The sequence below is a fragment of the Talaromyces proteolyticus genome (assembly GCF_021365285.1).
Source record: "Talaromyces proteolyticus strain PMI_201 chromosome Unknown BGW36scaffold_11, whole genome shotgun sequence".
NCBI lineage: Eukaryota > Fungi > Ascomycota > Eurotiomycetes > Eurotiales > Trichocomaceae > Talaromyces > Talaromyces proteolyticus.
In genome coordinates this window covers 487,740-503,023 of record NW_025764287.1, presented here as the reverse complement: position 1 = coordinate 503,023, position 15,284 = coordinate 487,740, and the positions used below count along the sequence as shown (strand labels likewise).

At 44.4% G+C, this 15,284-nt stretch overlaps 5 protein-coding genes across 5 annotated transcripts; all 5 read right to left on the bottom strand.

Annotated features, from left to right (window-relative positions):
* Positions 1 to 522: 522 nt before the first annotated feature.
* Positions 523 to 2,277, bottom strand: BGW36DRAFT_386656 (putative toxin biosynthesis protein). The gene is made up of 4 exons (XM_046217027.1): positions 1,965 to 2,277; positions 1,773 to 1,911; positions 1,616 to 1,724; positions 523 to 1,557 (listed from the first exon to the last, which is right to left on the bottom strand). The coding sequence occupies exons 1-4, from the start codon at positions 2,166 to 2,168 to the stop codon at positions 741 to 743; spliced, it is 1,269 nt and encodes a 422-aa protein (XP_046067971.1). The 5' UTR covers positions 2,169 to 2,277; the 3' UTR covers positions 523 to 740.
* A 255-nt stretch (positions 2,278 to 2,532) lies between these two features.
* On the bottom strand, positions 2,533 to 3,491 carry BGW36DRAFT_437708 (uncharacterized protein; the record flags this gene model as incomplete). The annotated part of the gene is made up of 2 exons (XM_046221472.1): positions 2,533 to 3,291; positions 3,381 to 3,491. The coding sequence occupies 2 exons, from the start codon at positions 3,489 to 3,491 to the stop codon at positions 2,593 to 2,595; spliced, it is 810 nt and encodes a 269-aa protein (XP_046067970.1). The 3' UTR covers positions 2,533 to 2,592.
* A 1,518-nt stretch (positions 3,492 to 5,009) lies between these two features.
* On the bottom strand, positions 5,010 to 6,600 carry BGW36DRAFT_464563 (putative NAD dependent epimerase/dehydratase). Its single transcript, XM_046222257.1, has 5 exons — positions 6,423 to 6,600; positions 6,305 to 6,356; positions 6,097 to 6,229; positions 5,746 to 6,039; positions 5,010 to 5,663 (listed from the first exon to the last, which is right to left on the bottom strand). The coding sequence occupies exons 1-5, from the start codon at positions 6,460 to 6,462 to the stop codon at positions 5,157 to 5,159; spliced, it is 1,026 nt and encodes a 341-aa protein (XP_046067969.1). The 5' UTR covers positions 6,463 to 6,600; the 3' UTR covers positions 5,010 to 5,156.
* Positions 6,601 to 7,146: 546 nt separating this feature from the next.
* BGW36DRAFT_437704 (putative polyketide synthase) lies at positions 7,147 to 12,671 on the bottom strand (the record flags this gene model as incomplete). The annotated part of the gene is made up of 3 exons (XM_046221471.1): positions 7,147 to 11,967; positions 12,033 to 12,281; positions 12,306 to 12,671. 3 exons carry the CDS (start codon positions 12,669 to 12,671, stop codon positions 7,147 to 7,149), a joined length of 5,436 nt encoding a protein of 1,811 aa, XP_046067968.1.
* Positions 12,672 to 13,518: 847 nt separating this feature from the next.
* On the bottom strand, positions 13,519 to 15,244 carry BGW36DRAFT_386650 (uncharacterized protein). Its single transcript, XM_046217026.1, has one exon. It carries the CDS (start codon positions 14,931 to 14,933, stop codon positions 13,530 to 13,532), a length of 1,404 nt encoding a protein of 467 aa, XP_046067967.1. The 5' UTR covers positions 14,934 to 15,244; the 3' UTR covers positions 13,519 to 13,529.
* Positions 15,245 to 15,284: the final 40 nt, after the last annotated feature.

Below are 15,284 nucleotides of genomic sequence, written 5' to 3'. Positions count from 1 at the left end.
AGGACGAGTCTCGTCACACTAGAACGTTCAGTGGTCGCGAGTTAGTCTCTTTATCCGCCATGTTGTCTATTATCTTTAGTCAACCAACCTTTTTCCTCCTCCGCTTGCATGTCTCACATCCTTTGGAAGGGCCGTAGAACACCATTGTGATTGACCTAGTCCGTGTTTGTCAGGGTTACTAGTGATGGTTATGAGAAATGCTAGCTAGTTGCTTATTTCTCAATGCTATTGTTGCCTTCGCAAATCTAGACCGAAAAAAACGTGGGTCAAGTAATAACAAGCCCATTTAGCAAGGCAAAGCGAAGGAATAATTTCCTCAGCGTCGTGCAACACTTACCAGCTCAGGAAGAAGAGAAAAGGCCAGGAGATCAGCAACCGGGACCAAAGCTATTTATGGCTAGCGTTGAGCGCGACCCCTCCATTCCCGGACGAATCGCTGGCTAGAATCGTGTTGGCTGTACTTTTCTTTATTCTTAGAAAATTGATGATGGGATTAGCAATGAATTGTATTCGGAAATAATAGTCTGCTAAATCCATTAATGGAGATCACATGAAGTATTCGCACCGAGAACAATCAACTACGTAAGATGTGTTCCTCACTTCCTTGCGAGCTGTGCTTGATCATTCAAGTGGACCGCTACTAAGACAAAAGATATGCGCTTCAGAACTCGGAACTGCGGTGAACACTGGCTATCTGGATCAATTGTTTTCCCAGTAATTTTCCGAGTCTCCGAATCGATTCATAGCTTTTCTTTGATTCTTTCCGTGCCCATGGCCATTGTAAAAACATCCAAATTGTCTTGGGAAGGCTTCAGCATTTCGGCATCTGATCTCCGGCTTAGATATTCCTTCCAGAACTTCTCATCTGCCAACCAACGGGAAAACCACTTTTCAACCCAGTCTGCCGCAGCTTTTGCGCTCCAATCAACATTTTCCAATACTAGCGTGTGTGAACCTCCCTTCAAAACGGTCTTCTCTACCATGCCCGCTTTGACGCCACCACTACCACCAACCCCCGTTCCAGTAACCTTCATTTTAGCCTCCTGCGCCTCTAACGGTGATAGGTAACTCTTTTCCCCGAATACCCACAGCACACTCGGTCGAATTACGGGAAGATTGCGCATGCTTGACCAGCATTCAGGTCGCGAAAACATGTACGGACGCTCCACATCAGGATCCCAGTCTGGAATCAAATATCGGTCTAGGCCCGCTGATTCCGCCTCTAAATTCGCTATAGAGTAGCTCCACGACTCTTGGTGCTTGGATGTAGTTAGTGTAACTGCACATGAATCAACACTTGCATCTGTATCTGGGTTATAGAGTCGTGTAGGCACCGGGCGGAGACCAAATTCTAGAAAGCGGTCTATGACTCGAGGATCCCATTTCTGCAAAGATTTACGGAGTGAAGTTTGCGCCTTCTCGCGTGACGGCCATAGATCTTTTCGAGAGGCAGCAAAGCTCGAGGGATTAGGGCCCCCAAAAGCTGCCTCTAAGATTACAGGCTCGAAAAGAATAAGTGTTGAGAGTAGTCGTGGATGAAGAATAGACAGATGCACTCTGTTTTCATATATCAATCATCACAATATGTTCTGAGGGGCCTAGAAATATTACTGACAGCTGGGCGCAACCCATACTATGCGCGACGCCAATGATGGGACGAGGAAATTCATCACGAAAATGGTTCACCATGTGCAATAAATCACGTGAATGGTCATACCAGTTTGCTGTCATTGTTAATGACTTTAGTTTTCAGTTGAGTGTAGGAGACTCACTCGTGTCGCCCTGGATATTTTCATTCAAAACGCCGCTGGCTCCTTGATTAGAAACATCTGCCATCCATATAGCACGTAGAGGAACCGAACGCGCTCTTAGCTGCTTGTACAGATCTTCCCAGAGTGGCTCGTATAATTCCTGTGGCTATCAATATGATACACCCAATCCGAGTATACAGAGACAAAACGAACTTTTGGAAACCCAGTTCCATGTGCCGCAATAATGGTAACAGCATTTGCTGGAATTGGCTCTGGTCTATCGGCGGGAACATACTGTTTGATAGCGAGCTGGAGAGCAGTTTCTTGGCGGGCCTTGTTGAGATTGATGCTGTGCGGGTATTCTCGGATATGCTGTCCAGGGATTGTGCGCTCGATGATTGTGAAAGGGAAGACCATGGTTAGTGTTTAATACGAGGGCATACACCAGAACGTAGCGTCTGGTGCTGCACCATCCACTGCTTGTCGTGGATTGTGCGGAGTTGTCTGAGTTGGCCTTTTCTTACAAATGTTGGTCCAGCTGAAGATTTAAGACAGCTTCTGACCAGACTGGTCACTCCAGCCAATGGGATGCGTGTTCCGCACAACATGTTGGTAAAACTGTACCAATACACAACATCCCTTTTCGGAAAAGCGGTATTTTGCATTCAGATTTGCTGCTGCGGTTAAGCAACGCAAATGTTTAGCGTGGTTCAAAGCAATCCTCAATTTTATGGGAACAAGTTTTCTCTCTTTTTATTCTATATGCTAGATCGCTGTTTCTGCATTGATTACATCGTTCTTTCAATCAGAGACCAGTACAACTGCAGTGAGTGTTACCGGGTTATGAGCGAAAGTAGGTTTTGTACAACACATAGCTAGAAACGAACCCTGCCACTAGAAAGGACGCGTAGAAGCAGAAGGACGCCACATAGATATCTGGCCAGGGCCTCAATTCTAGAGCGGGTTTGGGCAGCGACAAGATTTCTGGTTCCTCGTTTTTTCTCCTGTTGTCGATCTCTACCCTCATTTTCTCCTTACTCGTCATGGTTTCCTTATAGTCTTCAGTCTTCCGGTACAATTCCAACCACTTCCCAGCCTCCACACGCCATTTTCCCATCTCATCGGACGTGTGCTGTGTGTGATCAAGATACTCGCGTAGGGTCATGCCATGAAATTGTCTTTCTTTCCTCTTGCCACTTCCACATTGCCTTTGCCGTTTGGTCTCGCTGTGATCTTCGAATGGTGGCCACTGCAGTTGCTCGTCGGGTATGTGTACTACCTTTCGGTGAATTTTCATGATTTCGTTCAGCTCAAACCTAGACGGCAGTCTCTCTTCCGGTAGTTTGTAGTTAAAGATGTCCCGAGCTACTCGAGATCTGAGATCTGGATTTTCCAATATAATATCCCACACAGCTTTGCTGCACTTGGCAATGAACCCCTCAACCTTTGCCAGATCCTCACCGTCATAATGTGAGTCTTTTTTCACTTCGCCAAGTCTTTTGATCACGGTCTTCACGGCTCGCAATACGGGGCTCAGCTCCTGCGATGAACACGTTAACATCGAGTCATTGTGAGCTAGTAAAATAGAAAAACGATAGACTTCGTGTCCCAGCTTCTAGAGAACCTTACCAAATCTAATCCCAACCCCATTGTTCTTCTTGCATACTCTTCGAGATCTTGGAGTTCGTCAACCTCCTTGAGGTCTGGGACCTTGCGAAATATTTTAGTCACATTCACCATATCTTCGTAAGTGAAAGTCTAGATAAGCAAGAAAACTTGTCAGGTCTCTGGGATGACACGCATATGTTGTACGACACAAAGGAGCCATATTTTGCTGGTGCAGGCGGTGACGTATATGGACAACACAGGCCGTGTTTGGAAATTGCGGCGTACCGCAAGCGAAGAACTATGTCGATCCTGCGTGTTTCTTATTTGCCCATATGATGCGGCACAATCCAAGAGACAAGAAAAGGAGAAATCGTGGATGTTGCAAAAAGACTTGACGTAGTTCTAGACGAAATTTCTGACTCATGCAATCTAGTAACACAATTGGCTACGTGCCCATGGACTCTAGATAGAGGAGCTTCACTTCACTTTTCGCAGTCGCAAATTCAAGACCGGGTCAAAATGTCACGAGGCGACAGAATAACTACTCGACTAGGCCTTTTTGTCTGCATAAATACGAGCCCCTAGTTTGTCTGACGCTAGTACCTTTACCCAATTGACGTAGGCACATACACAAATACGTTATCATAGAATTGGCCAAGATATATACTACTAGTCCGCAAGTACCCCGATTCAGATGCGAAATTTAATCACAGGTTTCGGCAACACAAAGTATTGGATCTTCCAGAGGTAAGAACAGTAATTTGAGATGTGTTCTGCCTCGTTATTCTCCAAATCAAGGTCACCGGCGGTATCATACAAAACTGTAACGATCTAAGGAATGTGTGCATTTTGAATACCCGAAGGGATACAAAGAATATCTATCTATATTACTGAATAGTTTCACCATGATGGAAACCCTTAGGTCATGACAAAATCGATAATAATATTCGCGAATATCAGTAAAAAACGTAGACGGTATCTAACAGCACTACAATACGCAGAAGTAGGGTATGAAACTGGCAAAGACATTATGGCTGTAGACTCCCCATCGGATAGCACGGAAATGAAAGAAGCAGGAACATCGAAATGGTTACACAACCTACAATTCATTTAGTTGAAGATCGAGGATCTACTCTTCAATTTATCTTAAATCTGGGCCGACGTATAATCTGGAAATGCCCTTGGTCTGGCTGTGGATTATGGAGTTTAAACTCTTGTTGTCCGGAGTTATCTGGTAGTTTTTGTTCATATGACCGTTTTCGTGTTTTTTTGTGGTAGTTCGAGAATAGGGCGGACCTTTAGAAGTAGCGTTTCAGAAGGAGGAATTTGATACAGTAACTCTCGTGCGGTTCAGGTACGTGTGTAGTAGTATATGTTGATATCACTAGAAATGTGGCACGCTAGTATGTCAGATGAGATCTTTACAAGATGGTTTCTAGTACGTGTAACAGTTCTCTATTGGTAGAAATTAGTTCGAGGTCGTTGGCGGAATTTCGATGGATGATATAGCCATGTAGTTTATATTTTACCAACTAGACTCAGGAAATATTCGCTATTATTTTAAAACCACAGGTTGAAATGATAAAAGGAAACAAAAAAATGGCCTCATGAAATATGAAAAATTATATACGTTTAAATTAACGAATACATGTAACATTGGATTTCGTACAAGAGCAGTGAGAGGGGAATATTCTTGTCCCCCATGTCACATAGCTATTTTTACATGTACTTTCTTTTCAAAATTCAAACGTAATGCACCATATACTTACTTTTCGATTTTCGGTAAATGGCCGCAACCTAGACTTGTGAAATCATCGCTTCGACCGCATCATTGACACAAGTCTTCAAATCCCTGTACTCGATTCCAAGCATTTTCTTGGATTTACTAACATCGAAGCCATAAATACTCTCTGGGAAGTCGTCAAGCGAATCTTCGGCTGGTAAGATGTCCTTTAATTGTGGATATCTCTCCCGAATTGTATCAGCGATTCGCTTGTTTGAAAAATAATCACTAACTATCATGAATCGTTGCATACTAGCCTGCGGAATCTGAAGTGCACGAATATGAGCGGTGGCTACGTCGCGTACGTCAACGAAAATATGAACAGGGCCTGTTGGTGCTATATTTTCTCGCATCTTACCAAGAATCATGTCGCGAAGGCGATGATTACTGGTGTTCAATGCATCGAGACTGGCCAAGTGCTTGGGAGGCGGACCAAAGACCAATGACGGGTTGAGCGTAACCAAGTCGAACGCTGGCTTTTCCTTTTCTATGAACTCAAAAGCTGCTCTTTCCGAGTATATCTAATGGATAAATTTTGAGTTGGTTTGTATGAGAGTTATTGTAGGGGTAAACGAAGGGCAATAATCTAAAAACATGGCATACCTTGCTTGCTCTGTAAGTCAACGGGCCACCAATGGCCTCTTCCCAGGTTGTTGTTCCGTAAATTTCTTCTGTGTATACTTTTGCATGATTGGAAGGGTTAAGGATAGTGGCGGTGCTTGATAATAGCAAAACACGCTTCACGCTGGTTGGTGCATACTTCAGGATAGAGTGCAGAATACCCGTGGTTCCTTTGATAGCTGGGTCAAGAAAATCCTTGACAGGATCTTGCAAGTTGTGGTGGTATGGTGAGGCTGTGTGAATCACGTAATCTATGGAAGGGTTCGATTTAATTGCCTAGTGGAGACATATCAGATTAGACTTTAGTTCGCCTTGAAACTAAGAAGAACCGACCTCGTCGTAAGCACCATCCTGAGCAATATCTTCAATAATTTCATAGGAGATGTCCTTTCTGGTATCCTCCGGAAATGAAGAAATAATTTTATCGCCTTTTAGTGCGGAACGTACCGTCACGATCACGCGATAACTATATATAGCACATATTTAGTCGACTTTAAAGTGTCGCTTATTATAAGCAAGGTTTATTTTAATGCTTACTTACTCGTTGGAGAGCAACTGCTCGAGAATATGGGACGCAATAAAACCGCTTCCTCCTATCTCCAAAGTCAGCTCGCTTCGCTAGTTGCTAATCACATTAAATATACAAGGCGAGGCCTTACCAGTGAGGAAAACCAGTTGCTTTGGAGCAGCGGAGCCCATTGTGATGTTGGATAGAATGCCGTGACTAAAACTTGCAATTGTACAGTATTTAATCCAATATCATAATCTCTTGAAATGGAACATGCAATATGAATTGACGAGATGTTCTAATTCTAAGTAGTATATGTATTGAATTTCTTGACTTGTGTTACTAAACTTCATTATTTATAAGTAACGATTTAATGTGGTCGGTGTTAACATTTGACCTGCATTTACGGTGTTCATGGAAATGCCGGCCATAAGGTTTAACAACTCCGTATTGAAATATGACAAAGGATTCTGGATACACTTATTGTATGCATAAAATAGATAGTACAGCGAAAAACACTTTAGTAGAGGAACTGTTCCGATACAACGAATCCTGCGGTATTGCGCTGCCCCGGAGTTAACAACATTGAAGTAAACTCCGGTGATAAACTCCGGTATATAGTCCCCTATTCTATATTGGGCATGTAGATATATCAATTGATAGCTCCAAGGAGATAATTCGAAAAGAATATCATCAAGGACAAACTAATATTATACGGCGTTCCTCTAAGGTTACTAGGTTTTCCACTTGCTATAGCTGTAGTAGTATAAACAATAACAGAAGGTAATTGTTGGGAAATGGCAAATTCAATCAATCTCTTTTAATAAGTACATGTAGCTTTTAACACTAATTTGAAATCAGGTCGATTGAGTATCTTACAGTTGCGAATCAACAAAATCCACTATGTCTTTCACAGTCAAATGTAAACCGAAATCCCAATTTCCAAAGTGGATACCAAATCCGTCTTCGAACGACTCTTTTAATTCCACAACAGACAATGAATCAATGCCAATATCCTGCAGACTTGTCATTTCTTCAATACTACTAGTAGAACCGCCAGAATTATCTGCAATCAGTTCGAGGATTCGTTGCTTAGTTCTGATTTTGGAATGTATATCTGCTGATTTGGCGCTGTCGGGCGATGAGGAGTATACCTCTGTTTCCTCGATGTGCACCCTCTTTATATCCAACGCATTGCTAGAAGGAAGTTCGTTGTAAAGAGCACTGATATGGGTCATATCGTTTCTAATTTCTTGTCGAAGTTGATTGACAAATTCGATCTTTGAAATTGAGTCCAGTCCAAGTGTGTTTAAATTCTCGTTGTTCTTTATCATCGCCGATCTCAGAGATGAATACCTGGGCACACTTTCCGCAGCGACGAGGGTATTATCATCAAGGTCTTCAGCACTAGATTTGTGCTTAATTCTGCTCATTATTGCTTGCTCACTCGCCACGTGATTACCATGTAAAGGAATCTTCCTATCGCTATTGGGCTTTGTAGTTGATGGCATTCCAACTCCGTGCAACAGCTTCTCAAGTTTCGTAATGGGGAGACGTGTAAATTGTACTCCGGACCCAGTGAAGATGAGTTTCCCTTCTTTGGTAAATACAAACATGTCACCGGCCACATGTGACTCGCTTCGTGCAGTTGCCATAGCATACACTGTCCAGGACTCGGAATCTGTAAAATCACAATCTTGCATGACAATGCTATCAATATTGGTGGCGATAAATACCTCATCTGCAGGGCACTGATCACTGCTATTGATGAGCAAGCCGACGACTTGTATAAATGTATCTAGCGTGACTGTGTCGCAAACATCTGCTGCTGTACTTTCCAATCGACTGACAGAGATCTTAGGGCAATGAATCTCAGCTACTGCATGCTTATTGTCTAGGATTGTAATTTCTGAAATGCCACGTAGCGCGTCGGAGTAATTCACGACCCTCGAAAAGAGCGTGTATGCTCTGCCAGCCATCAGACGCTCTGATCGGGGATTAACAAGAATCTCATTGATCTTATCTGATATCATTCGCTCGTAGAGTTGGAGGTCAACTTGTGACCCAACGCTAAGTCTGCCCTTGGCATGTGTTGTTTGTCTTCCGTTTGACATCTCTGCTGTACTTTTGACGGTGAAATTCCATGACAAGTAGTCTCCTTCTCCATCTAGTTGAAGCAACACATCCCGGTTGTAATTGATACCCAGTGCACTTTGGAATGACAAATTCTGGAATTTCAAATATTTGGCAGAGATACCTGGCTCAATCATTTGCGCGGCCATAACTGCACACTCCATGTACATGGATGCAGGGCACAGGGGCTGATTGCGAACTGCATGGCCGGACACAATGTTTGTAAATCGACTTGTTTTAGTATGAATGTTAAATTCTATTGAAGACCATGATGTAGAGTCTCTCCTCCGGGCAGTGACTAATTTGGTGGGAGTAGCTGGGAGTGCAGTGCTTTCTTTCGTCACATCTAGAGATTGCGTCGCTTTTCGTTCCTCAGTAACAGGGTCTATGTGTTCAAGCCAATGACTTGTCCGTTGAAACTGATAAGGCGGAAGCCATATATGTCGAATTCCACATTCCTGCGGGGACAGGAAGCCCCAAAAAGAAACAGGAACACCCTCTCTCCAAATGTTAGCCGTAGTGTGCGTCACGGCCGACAATGAATTAGCGGCATCCTTGGTCTTCAATGATAAGAATATATGGTCCGATGGATTTTGAACAGCACGCTTTGTCATCGAAATAATTGGAGAATCAGTTCCAGCCTCAAGCCAGATGGAGGGCCCCAGACGTTTCTCGAGTCTAGATATGGCGGCGCCAAAGAAAACTGGTGTCCTGGTATGCTGGACGATTCTATATGGCGAGATACTTCCTGTTGGCGTTTCGGTGCAGGCTTCGAACGGTATTGTGGGCTTATTGAAGGCAAGATCTTGAGATACGGTATCGAGATCCTGAAGAATTGGCTGGGTGAAGATGGAATGGAATCCATGACTGGTGTGAACACGAGTTTTCCGCAAGGATTTGAAGCGAGGGAGTGTTGAAATGGTCGTTTCTGTTTTTGCTATGTCGACTTCAGATCCAACTAGAACGTGACTCTTGGGCCCATTAAAACAGGCGATCTCGATGGTGGCATCGGTGGCTGTAATAATATCGCGCACTGTTTCTAAACTGGCTTCTACGGCCAGCATAGTTCCCCTCTCCGGTCCCCATTTGGTCTGCATAAATGAGGCCCGTGAAGCGATTAATTTGAGGGCGTCCTCTAGAGATAAAATATTGCTCACAGCCATGGCAGTCAACTCCCCAAAACTATGTCCAACGACTGCTTTTACAGGCAGTCCGGCATCGATCCAGGACTTTGCACATGCGTATTGTACAGCAAAAGTACCGCATTGCAATTTGACGACATTTTCAATGGAGGTAGACGCAAAAATATCTGGTATAAGCTCACAATATCCCATGCTAACGAGAAGGTCGTTGCACAGATCGATATAGTACCGAAGGCGTGGAAAGGCATTGTACCATGATTTATCTAGACCAATTGTTTGCTTGCTTTGACCGGAGAATACAAAGACCACGGGTTTTGGTGACGAGGGTAATTCGATGATTTTGTCAGAGGCTGTTTCCAATGAACTTACCAGTGATTCCACATCATGAGAGCTGCCAATCCATTGCAGCCGGTGATGTTTACGACGATCATACAAAGTGAATGCTAGATCACCAATATTCACATTCTTCTGGTTTCTATGAAGATATGTTGCCAGCTTAGTTGTATTCAATCTCAAGCTCTCAGTCGAAGCGGCGCTTAACAGAATAGGGAAATCAAGGGCGAGTACTTCCCCCAAGGTAGAAGCTGATTTTTTGATATCTCTCGGCGCTTCCGAGCATATTAGTGCTGAATTGCTACCAGCTGCACCGTAGCTATTAACGCACGCGGCACGAAAAGGAGTGTTCCACGGAAGAACCTCTGTAGGAATCCTCAAGAAGTCCGGTTCAAGCTCTGGGATCTTGGGGTTGAGATTCTTGAAACCAGCCAAAGCAGGTATCTTTCCGTGCTTCAGCATGGCAAGCACCTTCATCAGGCTGCCGATCCCAGCAGCAGTTTCGCTATGTCCCACGTTCGCTTTGAGTGAGCCGATATTTACATAATCATGTCGTTGAGCTCCCCCAAATACCTCGCGAACGCTCGATATTTCAATGGGGTCGCCAACCTGGGTTCCCGTCCCATGGGCTTCAACGTACGAAATTTGATTGGGCTTGAGACCAGACTGATTGGTCACACGCTTGAAAAGATCGACTTGCGCACGCGAATGAGGCACTGTAATGGCTGGCGACAAGCCTCCTTGATTGGTGCTCACACCAAGAATTACCCCCAGCACGTCATTCCCATCAGTTACAGCTTGTGACAGGGATTTTAATGCTACCAAGCCAACGCCGTCGGCACGACAATAACCGTCCGCTGTGGAGTCAAATGGCTTGCACTGCCCAGTCGTGCTCAGGAAGCCAGCCTTTCCCAAATCGAAATAATTATTCATGCCAGTTATGATGTTAACGCCACCAGCCAAAGCCATTGGGCACTCCCCACATTGAATAGCCTTGCAGGCTCGGTTTACCGCAACCAAGGAAGCTGAGCATGCAGTATCAATCACCTCAGACGGGCCACTCCAGCCAAAATGATAACTTATTCTGCCACATTGAAATGCTCGTATCGTGCCCGTCGCCGTGTAAGCAGTTGGGTTATAGGCGCTAGTGTTTTCGAGGTATTCGACGTACGTGGATCCAATGAAGCAGCCCACATTGTCAAAGTTTTCGCGACGATGTGTGCGCAAGTACCCAGTAGCATCTAATGCCTCATATGCAGTCTCGAGTAATAGCCTCTGTTGAGGGTCCATGAATGTAGCTTCCCGAGGACTCACACCAAAGAAGCTATTATCAAAAGAGTCGACGTTGTCGAGAAAATTTCCATAATATTCCCTTTTCCCCTGTGGCTTCGCATCTGGCCCTACGGTGCCTCGTGATGCTGCTGAGATATCAAGCCTGGTCCGTGGAAACTTTTCGACACGCTGGGTTCCATTGGCGAGTAACTCCCACAACTCATCGATAGAGTTTGCACCCGGTAATCGGCAACCTGCTCCGACGATAGCAATTGCATTTTCTGGGAACTGATGAAGAAGCCTGCCATCTCTAGCAATCTCGAGAGGCTGGACATATAACACTACATCGAGCTTTGTGATAGTCATGCCCTTCTCTTCGAACGACCTTAGAGGCACGCAGTTTTTTCGTCCAGTTCCAAAGAGTGCGAACGTATGCTTATTTTTTCCAGTTTTCTGTAATTCACTTGCCAGTTCAGTGAGCAAGCAATGCCATTCGCATCGAGATGTGAGGGTACTTTCAAGAATTTCCTTAGACAATGAATCGGTTGATCTCACAAGCCTTCCCGTCATGTTTGATTTGACAGGAATCTGTAGGACCGACGAAGTTGGTAGGAGTAGGGCTTCTGAATACTTTTCGCATACCATAATAAGCTCTTTGCACACATCTGCATTTTCTGGGTTGTGAATCTTCCCTCTAAGATGTAATTTTGTGGCAGTCAACCCCTGGCCTTCGGCATACAATTGGACTTCGTCAATGATTCTCGTTGGGCCAACTATACTTATGGTTTCTGGATCCGTGATGGCTGAAATATAGGTCTGTGCTTTGTATTAGCGTCGGGTTTCAAACGAAAATGCGGAAAGCGAATGAATAGAAGACGTACTCCCGGAAATTTGTTTACAATCTCCTCTGCCTGCCCGATGTACTTCGTTCGCAGAACAACCGTTGTCGGTCCCGTTGTTTCTTGATCATCACCTAGTTCACCATATGCACCGATGCCTAGTGATAATCGTAGAGAGATACAGGCATTCTTCACAACTGCCTCTTCATCATGGGCTGCTGCAATGGCAAATGCCGGCAATAATCCAGCACAATAACCTTGCGCACCCCCAAGCTTGATTTCCTCTAAAAACTGCGTATGCCGTATTTGACGTACCTCAAGAAACTGAAAATACTGCACTGTCTGCATTATAGTAAGAAGTGGTAAAGAAATTAGCCCGGACATGATCTCGATCCATTTCATGTCTCCTGATTTGGCAAATGAGCCATCATAGGCAATCCAGTCATGGAAATACTGAATGTATTGAGGCCCTTGAGACATTGCGGCGATGTCAGCGTTTTCTCGCGCAAATAATTGCCATGTTGAGGAGAGATCGAGCACGGCATCTCGGAAAGGGGCGAGAGTGTTGTTGTTGCGAAGATAGCGACGAATTTCATCGAGGTAAGCTGCTTTTGGGGGTTTATTTTGTGGACAGAAGAATGCTGCCGACACTTGTTCTGACGCAGACAAAGGTTGTGCCATTGCAATTGAGATTTGGGGAGTCAGTGTATCCTAAGAAAAACTGATAGACAAGGTCCTTTCGCTGCGTATATTAAGATCCACAGAGACTGATCAAGGATCCTCATTCGTAAATAGTCGGACTCTCTTCAACATGTGAGCCAACTTGTGAGCCCTAGTACATGCTGTGATAAGGAATGTAACTGTCTATTATCTCAATTCATCCTAGTTTATAATACTATATCTACAGTTTTAAAACAAGTCATCGTAAATCAACAACGGTATTATAAATCAGACTTCACCCTACCTAAAGAGATGTCTCCATTCTTCTACCGACAAGTCCGAGTCTATGCATTCTTCAGTATCTTACTCACCACAAAACTCCGGCACCCGGAGCCACTGAGTTTAAAAACATTACTCCGTATAATTCTAATACAACGCTAGTCAAATCTAGCATTATTCCTTGATTATATCTTGACTATTGGAAGTATCGTAAAGGGGTCCTGGGTTCCGAAAACCGGATTTTATCATGATTGTTGCCAAAGACCCCAGTAGGGTCGCCGTTGTCACCTTTTTCATTAAAAGGAATTGAAAGTAGAGTGAAGGAGATCGGGTGCTATAATCAAAGACCCAGGTAAGTTACATTTAAACTTGGTTACTTTCATTTCTGTGTTTCTGTCAAGCCAAAAAAGTCCACAGAGCATGGTGGACAAATGCTTAGCATACCTTACCAGAGAGGCAGCCATTTGATAGACAAGGAACGAGACCAAAGATAGTCCAAAAGGTTACATAATTCCGATTTAATATTCAAAGTAGCAAATAAGAACTAATATTAATTGAAGTTATGATTTTAATCCTCCCTGTGGAGGTAATGAAAACTGCTCATTCACTTTGGGTCTTGAGACCTAGCCCTCTTGTTAAAGCCTGGCAGATACTTTTAAGGGCCTCCAGCGCCACTTTTCTATCCTGATACTTCTCGTTGTACCACAAGCTCAGATTCAACTTCCCTCTAAATTTCCATAGAAAAAGGTACGGCTGTCGCGTAAGTGTTTCTATTCCCAAGTTAACGTTCAGGATCTCCAAAGGGCCAGCTTTGGTATTCAAAGTCGAACTCAGAATTGCTTCGGCATTGTCAACTATGGAGATATCAATATTGCTCGGAGGGGGGTTGGCAACAGGAACGCCCTTGCGGAGACCTTCTAGAATAATCAGAGCAAATTGTCGACGTGATCGGAGAAAGATCTCTGAAACACCTTCTTCATACTCTCGCCAGTACTGCTTGGCAGTATCAATGAACGATTGAGTGGAGGGCACTTGCAAACGATATCCACCAGTATAGATGCTGCACGCTCCTGCTGAAGTATTGTATGGTGGGAGAAGATACGGCCGCATGTTGAGTCGAATTGTACTGCCATAATGCTGTATTGCGTTCGACGGCGTACTTGATGAGGAGAAATGAATAGCAGCTAATGCCGCATGGCAGGCCGAAAATAGGCCAACGCCGTGTTGCTTAGAGGCGACCTCCAAGCTATCCGTCAGGTCTTGGGCAATTTCCATGGTAACACTTCGAGTACCTCCAGGCTTTTGGTTTACATCCCCAATGTAAGGAATTCCGATAGAATCCTTCATGAGAATTTGAGTATTGATATACTGTCTAGCAGCGTCAATTACGTCTTGGGTGTCCTCTTCTGGTAAGTCCAGGGCAGTTTCAAGACTCGCTACCAGACGGGCTGTTTCATTCCCCCATGGAAGAGATGGTAAACCATTGTTATCCAGGATTTCCTTGATCGCATAAAAGAAGGCGTTCAACAAGTAAAACGCACCGTATCCGTCTATGCGCCAATGTGCCGTGTGAAGGATAATCTGTGAATGATGTGGAAGAAAATGAAGGGAAACGAATTTTTGAGGTTTCAGCGTAGCAATCACATCTTCTGGGCTTAAGGAAGAGTCTTCTACAATCGAAAGTGTCTCACTAAGCCAGTCATCCAATTCCGCGGCGTTTGGAACGACGTAGTGCAATACTGCACCGAAGCCTTCAGGCTCTTCTGCTGTCGATGCTATATTTGGGTGCTCAAAACGGAGCAGCTTCCATGCATCCCGTAATATCTCTGCGTATTTGATTGTCGAGATAGTGTCCGGAATCTTCATTGTGGCAGTTACAGTGACGGACCATTGCTCTCGGCCAGCTGGGTGCGCACGATCCCCGACGAATTTGATGAAATGTTCATTTGCACCTATAGCCCGCATGTAGTGGCCATCAGATGTCTGAGTCCATGTTGTTGTCATTTCGTAGCTGTCAGACTTGCCTTGTCGGCTAACGCTTACGACAATAATAATCGATCGGGCTCTTTGAGAGGTTGATGGCCCACACCAATCTGTGGTCCGATCAAATATTTAACAGAAATACAATGTGCTTCTCTGAGGCTAAATAGATAGCACGAGACGGCGAGAAGGTCTTCTTTATCGCAAAACTCTCGGTGTGGCGGAGTTTTACAAACTCCACAGCCATATTGCGGGCTGCAGAACTGCACAGTTCGCACATTATTTTTCAAGTCAGGCCTTCAGGTGGTGCGTGGACACTCTTCACCCTTATTCGAGACGTCAGGTAAATAAAACGATTGATGGGCGGGTTTGAGG